Consider the following 18614-nt stretch of genomic DNA (forward strand, 5'->3'; position numbering starts at 1 on the left):
CATCCATCCATCCATCCATCCATCCATCCATCCATCCATCCATCCATTCTTCCCTCCCTCCTTTCTTCCATTCCTCCTTTATTCCATCCTTCCATCCACCTCTCCTTCCAGTCCTCCATCCATCCCTCAATTCATCCATCCACCTCTCTGCCTCTCATCCATCCATTCCTTTGACTCATTTCTCCACATCTCCATCCATCTTTCCGTTTCTTCTTCCCTCTTTCCCTCCTTTCTTCTGTCTTTCATTCTTCCATCCATCTCTCCTCCTCTTATCCATCCATCCATCCATCCATGAGCTCTCTCCATCCTTCCCTCTCTCCATCCTTCCCTCCCTCCGTTCTTCCATCCCTCCATCCCTTCTCCCCACCCTCCCATCCCTCCATCTCTCTGTCTCCCCCCATCCCCACAGCAGCACTGGGAAAGGTTGGCGGAGTGGGGCTATTTTTGGGACCGTCTCCCTGGCAACGGCTGCCACCACCGTCTGTGGTGGCTTTTCCATAGGTGCTAAAATATTCCACGCTTCTTATTAAAGACGGTGCCGGTGGAGACGGGCGGGGGTGGCGAGTGTGAGCCACCCCACTGCTGGGGCCATTGAGCCAGGAATGGCCGGGGCACGGCACGAGGACAGCGAGGGGTTGGTGACATCCTTGCTGTGACATCCCCATGTCCATCCCAATGGCCCAACCATGCTGGTTGCACGGCGGACAGGGTGCAGCCGTATGTCCGTGTGGAGCAAACCACCACCATGGCCACGTGCTCCTCCCCATCCTCAGCAGCACAGTGAGGTTTTTGGGATGAGTTGAAGCACTGTAGGGTGGCTTCACCCCTTGGGCAGCGACCACCATGGTCACACCAGGAAGTATCACAGATACTGAGAGCAGAGCTGGGGCTCTCTATGGGATGGACAGTGACTTCCAAATTGGTGCCCCTAGGTATGGGTGTTCTCTATGGGATGGGCAGTGACCCCCAGTCTGGGGACAGGGATAGTAGGGATGGAGGGGTCGGACAGCCCCATCCAGCTGTAGGGAGCAGCAGAGCGGAGCTGTTTGCAGGATGTTGGCTGCTCTCCCTGCTTGCAGCTGCGGACGGATGCTGAGAAGTGCTAAAAATACTCTCTGCTCCTCCCGGTGAGAGTTCTCCAGGAGGTGACCTGGAAGCCCCCGAGATGCCACCGGGGAGCTCCCAGCAGAGACACCCTGAGGGGAGCTGGGTCCTTGCTTGGAGCCAGGTCTCAGCCCCTAATATGGGGTCCAGGTGGGAAAATCCTACAGGTCACAGCCTGGGTACATGGCTGCCCCACTGTCCCCTTCCCACTGCTACTTCCACTGGATGTGTTTCCTTCTCCCCCTTGGCAGCTCAGCAGTGCGTATCCATGGCTCTGAGATCACACGCAAGGATGGGCTAAAGTAGCAGAAAGCTGTTGGATCCTACCACGGAGTTACTGACTTCTTAGCTACAGACTGCATAGCAATCAGCGAGGGGGAGAGGGAGCCAGGGAACGGGAGCAGGGAGAGGCGGTGCAGAGATTTTGGGGTGAGAGCAGGGAGGTGCAGGGAGAGGAAGGAAGGGCAGAGGGGACGAAGCAGGAGGGGGAGAGCAGAACCATCGCTGAGAGCTTGTGGGATGGACGGGAGCGAAGCACGCTGAGCGGAGGAGGAGAGGAGCTGGGCACGGTGAGCTGGGGCTCCTCAGGAATCCAGCAACCCCGGAGCTGCAGAGAACCCACTGGGTGAGCCCAGGAGCTCTGGGGCATGATGGAGACACCGACTGCTGACCCCATCCTTTGACTCTGGCTCCCAGGCGGCCCCGGCGCGATGCGGTAAGAGATGCCGGGCAGCTCCCGGTGCAGCAACGAGAGGTTTTGCCTGCAAAAATGCTGCCTTGCTAGTGCTAGTGCTGAGGAATGGCTATAAATATAACTTAGTGAGATGTGAGTGGCTTCATGTGAGTGTGTCCGTGAATAGCAAAGTTGCTGTGTGCATGGCAGATGTAAATATCGCTAACGGAGCGTGACAGTGCGGAGGGCACCTCCTCGTCAGCCTCCCCAACTTTCCTCCCTTGCCCTGCAGGTAACTTGTGTGGTTTTTCAGCTCCGACCTTTGCTTTGCTCCCTCAGCCCAGTTCTTGTTTGCCTTTTCCCTCTCCATCCCCATGAAGCAGCCCTGCACTGTGGCGTCCGTTTGTGTCCACTGCTCTGGGATGGGTGTCTCAGCACCAGGAAGCTGTTCTCCAAGCACAGAGTGCACCCAGGGTTGAAGTGTCTCCTTCTAAGCTTAGAGATTTTGGGGGTCCAGACCCGACCCTTCCAGCTCATAAGGTCCCAGCTCAGCTCTTGCTTGGAGTGGTTCAATGTCTCTAACAGGCAGTGCCAGCAGGGGTTACCCCTTGGTGTCGGATGTGTGGCAGAGCTGAGGGGTCACCAGGAGCCTGAGAAGGGATGGGGAGGAGTGCAGGGAGCATGGGGATGTATCCGTATCCATTTGCCATTGGAAGTAATGTCTGAGCACCCCAGCACATGGTCACCTCAGTTTGGGGCTGCTGACAACGATAACATGAAGGATGGCAGGAATAGACTCAATGATCCTTAAGGGTTCCTTCCAACTCAGGATATTCTGTGATTCCATGATAAGAATGTGGGCTTTTAGAAGGGAAACTGGTGGTGAGGAGGAGGAGGAGGGATGGAAATGGAAGGGATGGATGGGAGAGAGTCAGTCTCCTCATGCTGCAGCCTTCCTCTCCTTCCACCATTCCTCCTCCTTGGAGCGTGTTGCCTGGAGGCATCCCCTGGCCATTGGGCTGCTCCAGCCCAAGTTGCCCAGCCATCCCTGGTGTGGCACCACCGTGGGACGGCGGGATGAGGGACTCAATGACGGCCATCGGCGCTTCCATCAGCACCGACTGTGGTGCAGGGCACTTAATTGCAATCCGCCTTGAGCAAATTCCCACTTTCCTGGGTCACTGCGTTCTGGCACTGGGTTCGTTCAACCCGACGGCGACGGGGGATCGATAGATGGATGTGCCCATCTTCGCGGTCAATCCCTGCTCACAAACACAACAACCTTTCTGCGAATGGCGCGGGTCAGACGCAGCTCTCCTGCAGGCGACCGTGTTGGGTATAGGACCAACATATGGATATGGTTCTCATGGAGCACTGAGGGCTCCGGGGTGGAGGGGACCCCACTGGGAGTTGTGGGAGAAGTGGGGGCTGGGGAGGGGGGGCTCAGCCTCTGCTCTGGCTGTGTCATCATGGGGACCTTCGTGCGTAGCCCTTTTTTATCTGTTTTCTGCCTCTCTCTCCCTTTCTCTTCTCTCCCCCCCTCCGTCGGTATGTGGGCTGATCACTGCTCAAACTTTTAATTCAGATGGTAATTGGAATAATAATACGGGCAGAATCCTTCTGGCTCTGTTGCTGCAGCTGGCTTCGGGGAGCTATGAATAGCTCTGAGTCACACACTGAGAGGCTTCAACTTCAGATCATTTTGTTTTGTTTTCATATTACCCATGCCCGGGGCTTCACAGGGGGGAAATATCCCCTCACTCGCTCCACCCTGAAATGCAAACAGGACAGAAGGACATCCATGTCACCCAATGGAGGAGCAGGGGTCAGCTCACCGTGGTTGCGGGCGCACGGGGACTGCTGGCACCCACCCGATCTATTTATAATTATTGAGGGAAAAGGCAGCAGCGTGTCTATATAAATGGCACAGAGCTCCCTCCCCTCCCTTCACCTGCCCCATGCCATGTGCCTTTTGCTCTCCCGCATAGCTCCAACGCCCTCGCTAATGAGATCTAGGGTTAACGAGGGGCACCGAGCCCACATGTTAGCCTACATGTTAGCCCACATGCAGAGGCTCGGGGAGGGATGGGGGATGCTGCAGGTGTGCAGCTCTGCCTGAGCCTGGGAGTCCCCGTACCCAAGGCATCCCCATAAAAAGGGGTCTCCGTACTAAGAGCTTCTCATACCAAGGGGTCCTGTATCAAAGGGGTCCCAATACACAAGGGGACCCCACACCCAAAACATCCACATACCTAAGAAGTCCCCATACCCAAGCGGTCCCCATGCCCAAGGTGTCTCGTGCTCACAGGGTCCCTGTCCCAAGTGGTCCCATGCCAAGAGGTCCCCATACCCAAGGGGTCTCCACACCAAGGGATCTCCATACCAAGGGGTCCCTATGCCCAAGGCTAGGGAACGAAGGCCCCTCAGAGCCACAGTGACCACAGACAGGAGGGAAGCATTCGCCAGACAGCTCTGGATAAAGCCAAGTGTAAAAATACCATGGGATTTTTCCATCGCCGTCGTTGTTGTTTGCGGTGTACATCCCTGGAGCGCCAGATACGGTTGTTATAAAAAGAGAAGTGGGGGAGTGCTTCGGCATGGAGTTGTCTGTTCTACTTCACAAGGCCGCTCTGCTGCGGATTTGAAGCAGATCTTTATACCCAGACTAAATCTCTCTTTTAATTTGAAGCCATTTCCCCTTGTCCTGTCCCAGCAGACCCTGTTAAAGAGTCTGCCCCCTTCTTTCTTATCGCCCCCCCTTTAGATACTGAAAGGCCCGTGTCGCAGGCAGGGCTGTGCTGGGAAGCAGCAGGTGGGTTTATTTCCATCCACCCTCGGCTGGTTGCCGTTCCCTCCGAGGCCGTGGCCGGCGGCATGACGAGCGCTGCGCTCTGCCAGCTGGCAGCAGGGGATGGAGCGGGCGGCAGCAGCGCAGCGCGGCCCCGTCTGCGGCCAACCCGCCCGGGCCGATGCCCTGCCCAGAGTGCTGCCGCGGTGCTGCCGGAGGAGTGGAGGCAGCGAGTGGAGCCCACAGGTCCCCGCCAGCCGGCCACAAATCCGTCACCCAGGTAGGTGCCCCGCGGATGCTCCAAGGGCCGTCTGTAGGGGACAGCTGCGGTGTCCCCTTGCTGACACCATCGCCAGGGCGCACTTTGAAAGGCTTAGCGATCGGCAGGTGCCAGACAGAATTAGCCAGGTGCCTCTCCTTAGGAATGTCCTGTCCGTGCTCTCCTCCTGCCTTCCATCCTTTCCCCGCATCAGCCTCTGTCCCCCCGACTGCGGCATTTCTCAACCTGCTCCTGCTCCGCCAGCCCTGTCCCCTTCTCCCTCCTGCTGCCAGCCTTGGCAGGAACGCCGGCAGCTTGGTCTCGCTGCCAGGGATGTCTTCATCCCTGCTTATCCCTGCGCTGCTGCCCAGGACTGATGGTTCCTGCGCAAGGTGAGAGGGCTCTGTTTGCTTTGTGCGCTCCTCTTATCCCACTGGGATCATCCCCAGGGTGGGCTCCGGAGTCCATGTGCTTGCAGGGCTCCTTGCTCCCTGGTCGTGACCTCACAACCAGCATGGTGATGTCACGGAGCAAGGACACGGAGATGCCGGGCTCTCCTTTCGCTACCATCTCTGTTCCATCCCACACAAAACCCCACTGATCTAAATGGAGAGCCTTTAGTGACATCCTGCTCCCTGCATGTGTCACTGAGGCTGCAGAAGGCTTTGTCATTGTCACCCAACCCAGCTGAGGACAGGTTGCATCCTCCTGTTTGTCATCCTGAAATCATGCCGCGGCCGCTCAGCGTCTCTGAGAGCATGGAGAGGGCCTGCACTGAGCAGCAGAGCCTGGAAGAGGATGATGATGATGACAATGACAACGAGGAGTTCAGTTACACCTGTCCCTTGGCACATCCTCCACCCCCATGCATGAATTTGGGTGACACTCAGCTGGGAGACGCTGAGTTCTCATTTAAGCCAGGGCACTCTTGCACGGTGAGAGATGACGGAGAGAAAAACAGAATATATGCCAAAAGGTTGGCCAGGCACGCGTTGGAGCTCAAAGAGAATGCTCAGGAGTTTGAGGAACCATTTTACAAAGACACGGAGATGTCCAACGGCCCGTTCGAGGAGGAGGACAGCAGCTGGACCAGGACCTACCACCTCCCTGTGCACCAAAGGAAACACACGTCTCAAGCTGCCAACGCGTCACCACGCGGTTGCTATGACTCCTACCAGCATGACCCGTTTTCCCTATGGGCCCAACCCAGCGACCCATACCTCTCCAGCCTGGAGAACACCAGGGGAGCAGACCCCCACAGGTGGCACGAGGAATCCATCGGGGACCGGGAGAACTCCTCGCTGCGTGTGTCCTACAGCGAGCTGTGGGAGGAGAACAACAAGCTGCGCAGGGTGGTGCGGAGCATGCAGGGCTCTCTGGAGAGCCAGGCTCAAAGCATGAGGAGCCTGGAGCGTCGGCTGAAGGCCAGTCTGGCCAAGGAGGAGAGGAGGGCCCAGGGGCTGCAGGCCCTCAACCAGCAGACGGAGCGCAGCCTCCAGATCATGACCCAGCGGGCTCTGGATGCGGAAAACCACGTGGAGAAGCTGAAGCAGGAGATGCTGCTTCTCCAGGGAGAGCTGGAGTCCTCCAAGGTGAAGAATGAGAACCTGAGAGTGGGGCAGAGCATGGACCCGGAGGCGGTGAAGCACAACGTAGATTTTGCCTTGAAGAACCTCCAGAAGATAATAGCGGGTGCAAACTGGTCCATCAAGCAGCTGGTTGCTGGGACAGAGTCGCTGAATTTTGTCACTGAGATTCTTAAATCCACGGGCAAAATTTCTGATGCTGAAGCAGAGAAAAAAGAATGAATCAAACACTGTGGATGTGTTCAACCACAGCCTATACAAAAACTTTTGCTCTCACATGTGTGTGTTCAGCTTGGTAACCTTTATTCCTCACAGAGATGCTTTCCTTGTGGCTTATCTTGCGGCTGGGAAAAGGGGAGGGTTGGTCAAACCCTTTAGGAAATGTTTATTAGTGAGATATAGCAGTGACTTTCCTCTGGCGCCACTATCAATGCTAAGAATGAGCTTATAGAACCATGGAATCGTTAAGGTTGGAAAAGACCTCTAAGACCACCTGGTCAGACCTCCAGCCCATCCCCACTATGCCCACTGACCATGTCCTCAGTGCCACATCCACACAGAACACCTCCAGGGACGGTGACTGCACCTCCCTGGGCAGCCTGTGCCACCGCAGCACCACTCCTTCCAGGATGTTTTCCTCCCATCCACCCTGAACCTGAAGCTGGTGCAACCTGAGGCTGTTTCCTCTCATCCCATTGTGGTTAACTGGGAGTAGAGGCCAATTCTCACCTCTCTACAACCTCCTTTCAGGTCGTTGTAGAGGATGATAAGGTATCCCTTTAACTTGGCTCAACCAGTGGGAAACAGTGATTGGAGAAGATTCCCTTCCTCTCCTGATGCAGAGAAACACACCCAAATTGTCCATTTGTCTCCTGCTGAGTAAGGCAGGATGCCATAGCTCACATTTACTGTATAATCACTGAGTATGTGTTTTAGTTTTATCCTTTTGGGACTATATGTAGGCGTCATTTTTCAACACCAGGTCATCCCCCAACATTTCTGATGAATCCTCCTCATTTTCAGCTGTAGTTTATCCAACTACACATTTTTACATAGATTTTTCCCTATCTGGCCAAACAGACCACGATTAAAGACTTTGGTGATGAAGGCTGGTGAGAGGCTGGGTGCTGGCAGAGCTCAGCATCAACGTTTTTTTCCGATGGGAATTTTTGGCAGCTGTTCACTCCTACCTACCTATGGTTAGTGGTGAAGTCTGCTGCCTTCTCATGGTCCTCGAGTGTCCCAGCAGTCGTGGCTGGGTCTTCAGCTGCCTCAGTAACCTTGTTGCCTGGAGGAGGGACAGCTGGTTAATCCCCACTGCAGACATGACGATGGTTTGCCCATCAGAGGCGACATCTGGAGCTCCATACATGCAACCTTCCAACATGGGCTACTAAGCTGGAAGGGGTGCTGGTCACCCTTAGCCACTTGAAGCCCCGCTCTACAACACGGGTGACGAGACGAGAGCGTTTCTCACTAATTTTTCCATCCTCAACAATAACACCTATTGTTCCTGGCTCCCACCTTTGCATGGCCGCTTGCAATGAGTTCTAAACCTTGTATTTGACCCAGAAATCCCTGGATTTGTCTGAGATATGGCAACTACCTGCTGCTCATTGGCGAGGCTGGGAGGTAGTGAACTAGCTGTGTCTGTGCTGCGTGCTCTACGCTGACTGCTGTAATCCAAAGGTTACAGTGTAGGATTAGCATGGGTGTACAAAGCCCTTTCTAATCTATGAGTCATTACCCCTCACCGCATTTCCCTTCCCAGCAGCTCTGGGCAGGTGGGATAGATCAGCCCTTGAGTCTTCAGTCTCCTAGTTCTTCAGCTCAGGGAGGACCAGGTCAGGATACAGCACCTCCCAGACATCCTCCCCAGGCCATACCACAGAACCGCTCCTGGGATGCTATGCACGGCACATCGCAAGGTCTGTTTGCTCAACTGGCTTCTCCTTGGCTGCCCCTGAGCTCCTCCTTTGCATTGGCTCTCCATTATCTCTATCTCTTGCTTCTCTTCCCATCTTTAAAATAGGGGGGGATATTCTTCACCTCTTGGCAATAAATTTCCTCTAGGGCTGACAGGGATCTCTAGGGCTGCTGTGTGTGTCTGCATTTTGTTAGTCCTTGTGTGCGAGGTATTTAGGCTGGCTGAGCTCTTGTCCTCCTGTAAGCTATGATATTAATATATTGGCTCAGGGCAGGGACCCTGCAAGCTGCTAAACTCTGGTGTCCTTGGTCCAGAGAGAGGTGACTGCCTGCCAGCACCTCCGCATGGGTGAGATATGTGGGCTGCTGTGTGCACCAGGTGTGTGTCTGTCAGCTCTTCACCTCTGGAGCAGGGCTGTGGTGTAGTGCCTACCATCCCCACCTCATCCCTCTGGGCATACAGCAGAAGGCTGGGAGATGTGCATGCAGGGTAGGTGTTTTCAGGATGGGCTTTGATGGGGTTTTGCTCTGTCCTTCTCTATAAGGCACATGCTCAGGAGCAATGGTGATGATGGCATGGGTCTCAGCTTGTCAGAGGTGAAAGCTAGAGCTGCCAGGTCCCACATGAGCACGGCTGCATGAGATCCCACGCTCGCCCAGCTCCTGTGGCCCCCAACACCTGATGATACAGCAAGCCATGGGCAGCGTCCGAGTCAACCGGTGAGTAGCCCTCATCCCAAGGACTGTTCATAGAATCATTAAGGTTGGAAAAGACCTCTAAGATCACCTGGTCCAACCGCCAGCCCATCCCCACCATGCCCACAACCATGTCCTCAGTGCCACATCCACATGGCTCTGGAACACCTCCAGGGATGGTGACAGCACCACCACCCTAGGCAGCCTGTGCCACTGCAGCACTGCTCTTTCTGAGAGGTTCCAGCCTGAACCTTCTCTGCTGCAACTTGAGGCCATTCCTTCTCATCCCATTGTTGTTACCTGTGAGCAGAGGCCAATCCCCACCCACTACAACCTTCTTTCAGGTCACTGTAGAGAGCAATAAGGTCTCCCTTGAACCTCTTTTTCTCCAGACTGAACAACCCCAGTTCCTTCATCTGCTCCCCATCAGACTTGTGCTCCAGACCTCTCACAGCTCCGCTGCCTTTCTCTGGACATATTCCATGTGCTGCCCTACGTGTTCGGGGCATCTTCTGGTCTCTTTGCCCATCTCTCAATACATTATTTTCAAAATACCTTCCTGGGGCTTGTCCACTCTAAGTTATGGCTCCTCCATCTCCAAGTCTGAAATGTGCTGTATGTGGGGGGAGATCTTGGCTCTCGGCAGAGTTTGCTGGTGCAGAGAAGCAAAGAACCAATGCAGTGCTGGACACCAGCCCTGGCTCAGGAATTGCCGATTTCAGCAGGACTGCAGAAGCCCGGTGTCCTCTTTCCCATGAGATGAGGACAGCAAATGGATTTGGAGCTATGTGGCTGCCCTGAAGAAACCACCCTATTTAAACAAGGAACAGTCAGCTCTGGGGTGAAGGAGTCCCTGCTGGAGGACTCCGACAGCCGTGTCAATGTGATGGGGAGGGAGGGAGGCTCTGCCAGCCTCTGGAGTCATTAGTGGCTTAGTGGCAATGGGGGTCTTGGTGGGTCTATGCACTCAGAGGGAGGCTACTGGATATCTTCAGTGGTCAGAGCATCTTGTGCCATAAGCATTTTATATGAGAATCTGTGATTTTAGATCCAGCAGTGTATGAGAGCACTTGGAAGCTGCCTTCTCCTGGCAATGGTGAGAGGGGTAACAATGCCATCCACTGTGGAGGGAATCAGTGGGGAACAGCTCCCCAAAGAGAGGAGTTTCTCCCAGAAAAAAACTGCCAATGATTTGAGTGTTGATCTCCAAATTACACCTTTAGCTTTGGATGCAGGATGCTGGGAGCCATGCTTGTTGCTGTGGCAACAGAATTGTCCTGAGCGCAGGAAGTGTATAAACATTGTCACCAATATACAATGGCATCAGGGCGGAGAGCAGAGGAGAAAATAGAAACTCCCAGCCTTACACCATGCCGGGGCCAAAATATCGTTCTTCACATATTTCTGTCTGTTCCTTCTGTTCCAGGTACAGCATTGTCTCGACTGAGGAGGATGGACACAAGGTCTCTGCGCTGGGCAGCATGAACGGGCACAGCCGGAACGGGAAGGGCCACACACCCCGGCGGAAGCACCGTAACCGCTTTGTGAAGAAGAACGGCCAATGCAATGTCTACTTCGCCAACCTGAGCAACAAGTCTCAGCGCTACATGGCTGACATCTTCACCACCTGTGTGGACACGCGCTGGCGGTACATGCTGATGATCTTCTCCGCCGCCTTCCTGGTCTCTTGGCTCTTCTTTGGTTTCCTCTTCTGGTGCATTGCTTTCTTCCACGGTGACCTCAACGCACCGGTGGTGGGGGGCAGTCCCTCTCTCCTCAAGCCTTGCATCATGCACGTGAACAGCTTTCTAGGGGCTTTCCTCTTCTCAGTGGAGACACAGACAACCATTGGGTATGGCTTCCGCTGCGTGACTGAGGAGTGTCCGCTGGCCATCATGGCTGTGGTGGTCCAGTCCATTGTGGGCTGTGTTATTGACTCCTTCATGATTGGCACCATCATGGCCAAGATGGCGAGGCCCAAGAAGCGGGCCCAGACCCTCCTCTTCAGTCACCACGCGGTCATCTCGGTGCGGGATGGCAAACTGTGCCTCATGTGGCGAGTGGGCAACCTGAGGAGGAGCCACATCGTGGAGGCCCACGTTCGTGCCCAGCTCATCAAACCCTACATGACAGAGGAAGGGGAGTACCTCCCCCTGGACCAGCGGGACCTCAATGTAGGCTATGATGTGGGTCTCGATCGTATATTTTTGGTCTCACCCATTATTATTGTTCATGAGATTGATGAGGAGAGCCCACTCTATGGGATTGGCAAGGAGGAGCTGGAGACGGAGAACTTTGAGATTGTTGTTATCCTGGAAGGGATGGTGGAAGCCACGGCCATGACCACACAGGCACGGAGCTCTTACCTAGCCAGTGAAATCCTCTGGGGTCACCGCTTTGAACCAGTAGTGTTTGAGGAGAAGAACCACTACAAAGTGGATTATTCCCGTTTTCACAAGACCTATGAGGTAGCTGGCACACCCTGCTGCTCAGCTCGGGAGCTGCAAGAAAGCAAGATGACTATCCTACCTTCTCCCCCACCTCCCAGTGCCTTCTGCTATGAGAACGAGCTGGCTCTTGTCAGTCAAGACGAAGATGAAGATGATGACGAAGTGGGTGTAGCGTTAGGTGGCAGCACCAAGGAAGAGGGAGGCGTCATCCAGATGATGGATTTTGGAAGCCACCTGGACCTGGAGCGGCTCCAGGCCACTTTGCCCTTGGATACCATCTCATACCGCAGGGAGTCAGCCATCTAATCCCTCCAGCCTCCCCGTTCTACACCCATTACCCATCCCCTCCTCCTCCTCCTCTGTTCTGCACCCAAACGTAGCTGGATAAGTCCCTTGCCCACCAAAAAATGCCTCCTGTGACCACCTCTCAGCACCTGAGTACGTTGAGGCCTGGAGATACTCTGATATATTCCCTTTCCCATGAAGTTGTACCCCCTGGATGAGGAGTGAGAATACACCATTCTTCCAGACAGCGCAGCTTGCTCGAGGACCTGCCCAGGGACAAGAAAGAAGCATGGTTGAATTCCCACTTCTGGGGAGGTGACAGGAGCCTGTGCCCTCAATGGAGAGACTGTACCTGCTCAAGTGGTTCTGCAGCTGAGACAACAGCACTTTCTGTCTCTCTCAACATGTGCAGACCCATGGCTATCAATAGAAATGGCTCTCACAAGGAGAGGAGTGATGCATAAGTCCTGACTCAATGAGAAGGGACAGGAGAGTTTGGGACTCCTAGAGGGAGTGGGAGAGTCTCTGGAGATAGGGGTTTGCTTGCATGTTTATTGCTTGTTGCACTTGACTTTCTTTGTATATAAAAAAGATCGAGAACTGAAATCCATATTCTTCCACTGTAAATGCCAAGCTGGGAGAGAAGGACACTGCACGTAGCCCGCTCTGCACTCTCCTTGTGGCACCCATCACCTCCAGCAGCAGCTCAGCCCCACAGCCCCACAGACTCAGCCCTGGTTCCCCTACTCCTCCCCAGACCACATTCTGCTTCTTTCCTGGAGCGCCTGGCAGCAGGCAGGGCCCTGTGCTCACACACCCAGCCACCGTGCCAGGGCTGGCAGGCAGTGACCTGATGGGACGGCAGGCCCCTCACTTGCTCCTTCCACCTCCTCCAGTCTTCTCCCTGCTGCCATCAGCTGTAAAACGGAATTTGTATCTATTTATTTTTAATAAAGTCTAATATCCCAGGGGGAGGTTTGGAAACAAAGGAGACCCCGAGGCTGCAGCCTGGTACAGAGACTGATGAGTGTTATTAGTGCTGGTGTTTGCTGTTTGTATGGGTTTGATGCCTGGAGGCTTCACCTTTGGTACTTCAGAGCCAGAGCTAGACTTAACACCACTTCTCTGCTGTTTCACAGAAGACAGCAAACCTTGGTGAGTCTTTATTAAGAGTATTAGAATCACTCACTCAAAACTAGATGACATGAGGATGGGAAAATAATTGGGTAGCTCAAAAGGCTGCTCTGCACACCTGGCAGATGTGCTCTTGGGGAAATGGTTGAAGAAATACTGTTCCATCTAATCCCTGATCTACAGAGCAGAAAGCCAATGTCTTGGTAACAGCTTGGGCTTAGTACAAAGAGCAATAGGAAAGAAGCAAAAGAGGAGGGAAGGAGTCAGAAGGAGTGAGGGAGAATCGGGAACCGCAGGCAGGGAAAAAATGAAGGGAAGGGAAGGGAAGGGAAGGGAAGGGAAGGGAAGGGAAGGGAAGGGAAGGGAAGGGAAGGGAAGGGAAGGGAAGGGAAGGGAAGGGAAGGGAAGGGAAGGGAAGGGAAGGGAAGGGAAGGGAAGGGAAGGGAAGGGAAGGGAAGGGAAGGGAAGGGAAGGGAAGGGAAGGGAAGGGAAGGGAAGGGAAGGGAAGGGAAGGGAAGGGAAGGGAAGGGAAGGGAAGGGAAGGGAAGGGAGAAGAAGAAAAATGAATAATGTGCTAATGTGGGAGAGTATTTGGGAGGGAACAGGGATAGTGTAACAAGATTGGTATGGACACAGACATGGCCACCTCAAGAGGAATACCTCCTGGCCACCTCTTGGCTTTTTTCACCTATGACTTGATATGCAGCCATGTTTTTCTACATGTGTCTGTGTCCCACCTCCTCTCCCCATTGCTGATTAAAAATGTCCCTCCCTCCTCCTTCCTCATACCATTATTTATTTATTTTCCCCCAGAGGGAATAAACAGAGGCCAGTATTGACCTGGCTTTCAATATAGCTTTCAGAGCTGGGTGCCTGTCGCTGGTCATGGCAGTGGAAACAAACTAATGGACTGAGAGGGAAGGACTCTGCATGTGAGGATGTGAGGACACGGGCACCCAGAACACAGACTGAGCTGGTGGCCCCAAAGAAGGGAGCGTGGCTGGACAGTGGACACCCCTCACCAAGGTGCAGCACCCTTTAGAGGTGAGTGGGGATTATGTACCATGACTCTAGTTCCTAAGAGTCTGGTCTGTGAGGAGATGCACTCCGTGAGGACATCTAGGGGAGATTTCTCCCACTTTGGCAATGCACAAAGGTATGTGTATCCTTCAGTGCACGTGCTTCTGCACCTGCATGCTCCAATCACAAAGTACTCATGCCTGAATATCCACTGAACATGCATAACTCTACATGCATATGTCATATATGCAGGCATAAGCCATCCTACACCACTCAATAAACCATAAACACTCAGTGATGTGCACACAAACTTTGTGCACCAGCAGCACTCATGTCAACAAGTGTATGCACAATTGGATGTTGGGGACTCCTTTATGTGACCCAAGAGAAATCACCAAGAGAGAAGGTTGGATATTAGGAACAATTTCTTCTCAGAAGAAGCGGTGCTGCAGTGGCACAGGCTGCCCAGGGAGGTGGTGCAGTCACCGTCCCTGGAGGTGTTCCAGAGCCGTGTGGATGTGGCACTGAGGACATGGGCATGGTGGGGGTGGGCTGGCGGTCGGACCAGGTGATCTTAGAGGTCCTTGCCAACCTTGATGAATCCACTGTGGAAAGCTGCCATGAGGAAGACTGGACATTGCTAGGTGGGTCTGCAAATCAGCTCTGCAAGCCAGAAATACTGATGGGATTTTGACCAGGGTGCAGCTGCGTACGATATGTGAAGCATCACCTTCCATGTAGGTGGTGCATCTGGTCCAGAGAAGATGCCTCCCTTCTGCAGGACCTGATGGACAGAACGACTGTGCAGTACTTGTTGAGATTTGGCTTCTGTTGAAAACTATTCCAACCTCAGAAATCTAACAGAGAGAGAACGGACTTTTTGCCCTATGAATAGGATCCAGGCACTGGCTCAGATCCGGCACCCCATGACAGCTAACTATACTGCTTCCACTCCTGCCAGCTTCCAACTGAACATTGTCGTTGTTTTTGATGACACTTGAGAGACTTGTTTCATGTTTTATTTTTGGTGACACTTTCAGCCAACCCTTTTGAAAAGAGACCATCATTGGCACCTTTCAGCTCACCCAAAATTTGCTCAGCAAAACATTTTGATACACGCTGCGGCTAAAAATATGTTCAAGGAACATGATAATAAGGGAGAAAATGGGTTTGGATTTCTGTGATCGGGAATTCATGTTGATAACATTTGTGCTTCCAAACAAAAGTGCTTTTTTGCAACCAGCTCAGCTTTGGTGTTGTCCCAGAATGAAGAAGAGTCGGCTGCACACAGGCGTGTGACCTCTGCTCAGCTTCTACTTCTTCCCAGGCCATTAAGGGCTTGCTCCTGCCCCTGCTAAGTCGATGGGAATTTTGCCATTGCCTGGGGTGAATTGCAGAGCTGGGCCCTAATGGAGCACCGCTATTGGAAAAGCCCTGCAGCCCCAGCCTTCTGCTGATGCTGGGACAAATGATGTGGGCTGTGCAAGAGGGGGAGAGGTGGAAAAAGGCAGCGTGTGGGGCTGGGGGAGCTGAGCACATTGCCTGGGGGGCACTGGGCAGGCTGTGGGAGAAGCAGCAGGGTGGGCAGGAGACGTGGGGGTCTCTCAGTGCGAGGCTGCTTGGGCTGGCGGCTGAAAACCAGAGGGGCAGAGGTGGGAACGAGCTGCTGGAGGAGCTGTGTCCAGCCCTGGGGACCCGGCTGGGGGCTGCCGCAATCCCGGCCCACCGGTGCGCTGCGGGACCCACGGCCAGGAAACCACGGCACGAGCACGCCGGGGAGCTCGGTCCTTGCCTGTCCTCAGAGCACCACCTAGGGATGGCAGCGAGCCTCGCAGCACTGCCTCCGAGCAACCCGAGCAGCTGCGGGCTCAGCAGGGCTGGGAGTCGGGTGCAGGGATGGGGCGCAGGGATGGCTGCAAGTCTCAGCTGGAGGTCAGGATGGGAATATTTCCCTTTCTGTCCTGCAGACAATGCCAGCTCTGGAGGTACCCATGTGCCCATGGATCTTCAGCCCACAGTAAAGTTCAGGATGGCTGACGGAGGGGTCAGGGATTTTTATGCCATGCCATCAAATATCAGCTCTGTAAAACCTCATCAGCTTTCACGGAGTGGCTACTGGCTTTGAAAGCAGTTCAGATATGCACTGACACTTTGATTTCTTCTCTGTGCAAAGCTGTGGCAATCTGGGAAGTTGCACAGGGAATGCTTGAGTTCAGAGACAGACCATTTGGTTATTGTCCCTTCAGTTGTCACCTCTGCAACACGGCTGGTGCAGATGCTCAACGTATGAGATTTTTCTCCACTATGCAGCCCCTCAGTGTGGCACACACAATCTACGCTGTAGTAGAGTTGTAGTAGAGTTGTGCTGCTGTAGCAGCTTCCTTTTTCCTGCCCCAGGCAGTCATGAACTTGTGTGGAAGTGGAGAAATGCCCCACTGGGATGTGCCCTGGCCAGTATGAAGCACAGCTTGTAGGCAGAGGGTTTGCAATGCCCTGAGAGTTCTTTTGGCAACCTACCTTTCCATATCCCCTTGGGATATAAGGTAATGACAGCCTGGCTTGCAAACCACACGGAGTCTGCGCTCCTGTGTTTATCTCATTTTCTGGGAAAAAGCAATGAGAACAGAGCAGTCAGTGGGCCATTCACTCTTACTTTGCCTTTGAACACATCCCCTTCATGAGGAAGCATCCACAGGGAGCAATCCCTCTGCTTTCTGAACAGCTGTGGCTCTAGGCACACAGTCCTGGAGCTGCCCAAAAGTAGGCAGTGTGGGAAGAGGAAATACATATTGCTAAGTGGAATGATGTGATTTCATTGCCCTGGTGCCTTTGAAGAAATGTGGGATGGACACAAACACCATCCTGAAATAGTCTGTGAGACATTGGATATTTGAGCTTTCAAAGTTTTTTTGGCCTCTGAAATTAGCAGGATTATTTTGGTGCTGGCCCCTGATTTGAAATAGCATGTCTTGAGACATGGGAGCTGGTAATATCTGGGAATCCCAGTGGCAGCACATGGGTAGAGTTGTTTGGATGTCCCAGCACTGCGGTCACTGAAGTTGTCAGCTGGAGGATACGGTGCAGTCGCCAAAGCAGTTGCAACTGAGAGGGCAAGGAGCTTGAAATTGCTACTGGCAAGTGACAAGCTGCCCATCCAGCAGCAGGCTGTCCGTGTCTCTGTGGGTTTGACCTGCCACTTCTGTGCAGTTGGGAAGACTGGGAGCCATAAATCAGAAATAGTTCCTAGAAGAGTCTGCAGCTGCAGTGAAGACATGGTCAGGACGTCATAGCTCCCTGGGAACGTGTATAGCTTCCATTTCATTCATATTGCCACCTGCAGAAGCCCTGGAGGATCAAGCACAGTGCCCGTTCCCAACAGACACACCCCAGTCTCCAGATCTCCACCAAAACACCCCACCTGGAGCTTCACAGACAGAAACCAGCATGTTCAGTGCACACCCAGGTGCATCAGCCTCCCAAGAGCAATGGCGCAGTGCAAGTTGAACTCTATGCTGGCGCTGGGGCTGTCGGTATTTGGGGTGCTCCTCCTGCTTATCACGCTTAAATCACACTGGACTGAAAGCAAGCAATAAAGTGCTTATCCTCGGCCCAGCTGGCCACATGGGATATGTGGTGAGATGGCCTTTTGTTAGTCGGTGCTCTGTGCCTGGCGCTCGGCTAGAAAGGACAGGCTGTCCCTTCCAGAGAAACCCCTTGCATAAGAATCACAGAGGAGCCGGGCTGAGATGCTGAACAAATCCAGCACGGCATGCCGGGAAGCTGCATTTTAAGCCATCCTCCCTGCCCTCCCATCTCCCGGCGCGTTGTTTATCTCTCCCATCCCTCCCACAGCAGTACATGAATTACTCTGACTGGGCAAGCTGGTTTCATAACCGCCCGCACCGCCCCCCCAGAGCGCATGGGACTCACTCACACACCGTCGGATTCTCACTCGCCACCAGTTTGCGCTGCCGTGAATCACAGGCTGGCGTCAATGCCGCACTCCTGCCAGCACGGGGGGGGATCTTCACCGTGTGCAGCAGGCTTACATTTCCAACGCTCTCCACGATGCTCTATGGGGTCACCAGGATGCTGCCCCGTGTGCTTTCCATTCAATACAGCCACACAGGCACTCACCTGGGCAACTTTTTCCCATGTTTGACTCCTCAGGGACAGAAATATTTTCCTATTATCCATACTGGATCTCTCTTCTTTCACCTTATAGAATCAAAGAGTCATTAAGGTTGGAAAAGACCTCTAAGATCACCTAGTACAACTATCAGCCCATCCCACCATGCTCACTGACCACGTCCCTCAGTGCCACATCCACACGGCTCTGGAACACCTCCAGGGACGGTGACTGCACCACCTCCCTGGGCAGCCTGTGCCACTGCAGCACCACTCCTTCTGAGAAGAAATTGTTCCTAAATATCTAATCCGAACCTCCCCTGGCACAACTTGAGGCCATTCCCTCTCGTCCTGTCTCTCATTACCAGGGAGAAGAGGCTGACCCCCACCTCACCACAACCTCCTTTCCGGTCACTGTAGAGAGCGATGAGGTCTCCCCCGAGCTATTCTCCAGGCAGAGCAATCTCAGTTCCCTCAGCTGCTCCCCATAAGACTTGTTTTGTCTGATAGGATGTGCCCTTGAACAGGTCACTTGGCTCCCCCTCCACACCAGCTTGGTGGGAAA

The 18614-nt window shown here is 53.8% G+C and overlaps 2 protein-coding genes across 2 annotated transcripts; both read left to right on the forward strand.

Annotated features, from left to right (window-relative positions):
* Positions 1–5552: 5552 nt before the first annotated feature.
* LOC122189908 (endosome-associated-trafficking regulator 1-like) lies at positions 5553–6693 on the forward strand. Its single transcript, XM_042889375.1, has one exon. It carries the CDS (start codon positions 5553–5555, stop codon positions 6630–6632), a length of 1080 nt encoding a protein of 359 aa, XP_042745309.1. The 3' UTR covers positions 6633–6693.
* A 2285-nt stretch (positions 6694–8978) lies between these two features.
* KCNJ4 (potassium inwardly rectifying channel subfamily J member 4) lies at positions 8979–11875 on the forward strand. Its single transcript, XM_042890109.1, has 2 exons — positions 8979–9056; positions 10459–11875. Exons 1-2 carry the CDS (start codon positions 9019–9021, stop codon positions 11786–11788), a joined length of 1368 nt encoding a protein of 455 aa, XP_042746043.1. The 5' UTR covers positions 8979–9018; the 3' UTR covers positions 11789–11875.
* Positions 11876–18614: the final 6739 nt, after the last annotated feature.

This window comes from Lagopus leucura, unplaced genomic scaffold (assembly GCF_019238085.1).
Source record: "Lagopus leucura isolate 7727_CA_CO unplaced genomic scaffold, USGS_WTPT01 Super-Scaffold_100159, whole genome shotgun sequence".
Taxonomy (NCBI): Eukaryota; Metazoa; Chordata; class Aves; order Galliformes; family Phasianidae; genus Lagopus; species Lagopus leucura.

What these genes read in the sequence shown, in the direction of transcription:
- LOC122189908 (XM_042889375.1), top strand. Translation starts at nt 5,553, where the DNA reads ATGCCGCGGCCGCTCAGCGTCTCTGAGAGCATGGAGAGGGCCTGCACT.
- KCNJ4 (XM_042890109.1), top strand. Translation starts at nt 9,019, where the DNA reads ATGATACAGCAAGCCATGGGCAGCGTCCGAGTCAACCG. An exon ending in GGCAGCGTCCGAGTCAACCG is followed by an intron (nt 9,057 to 10,458) that starts GTGAGTAGCCCT and finishes CTTCTGTTCCAG; the next exon opens with GTACAGCATTGTCTCGACTG.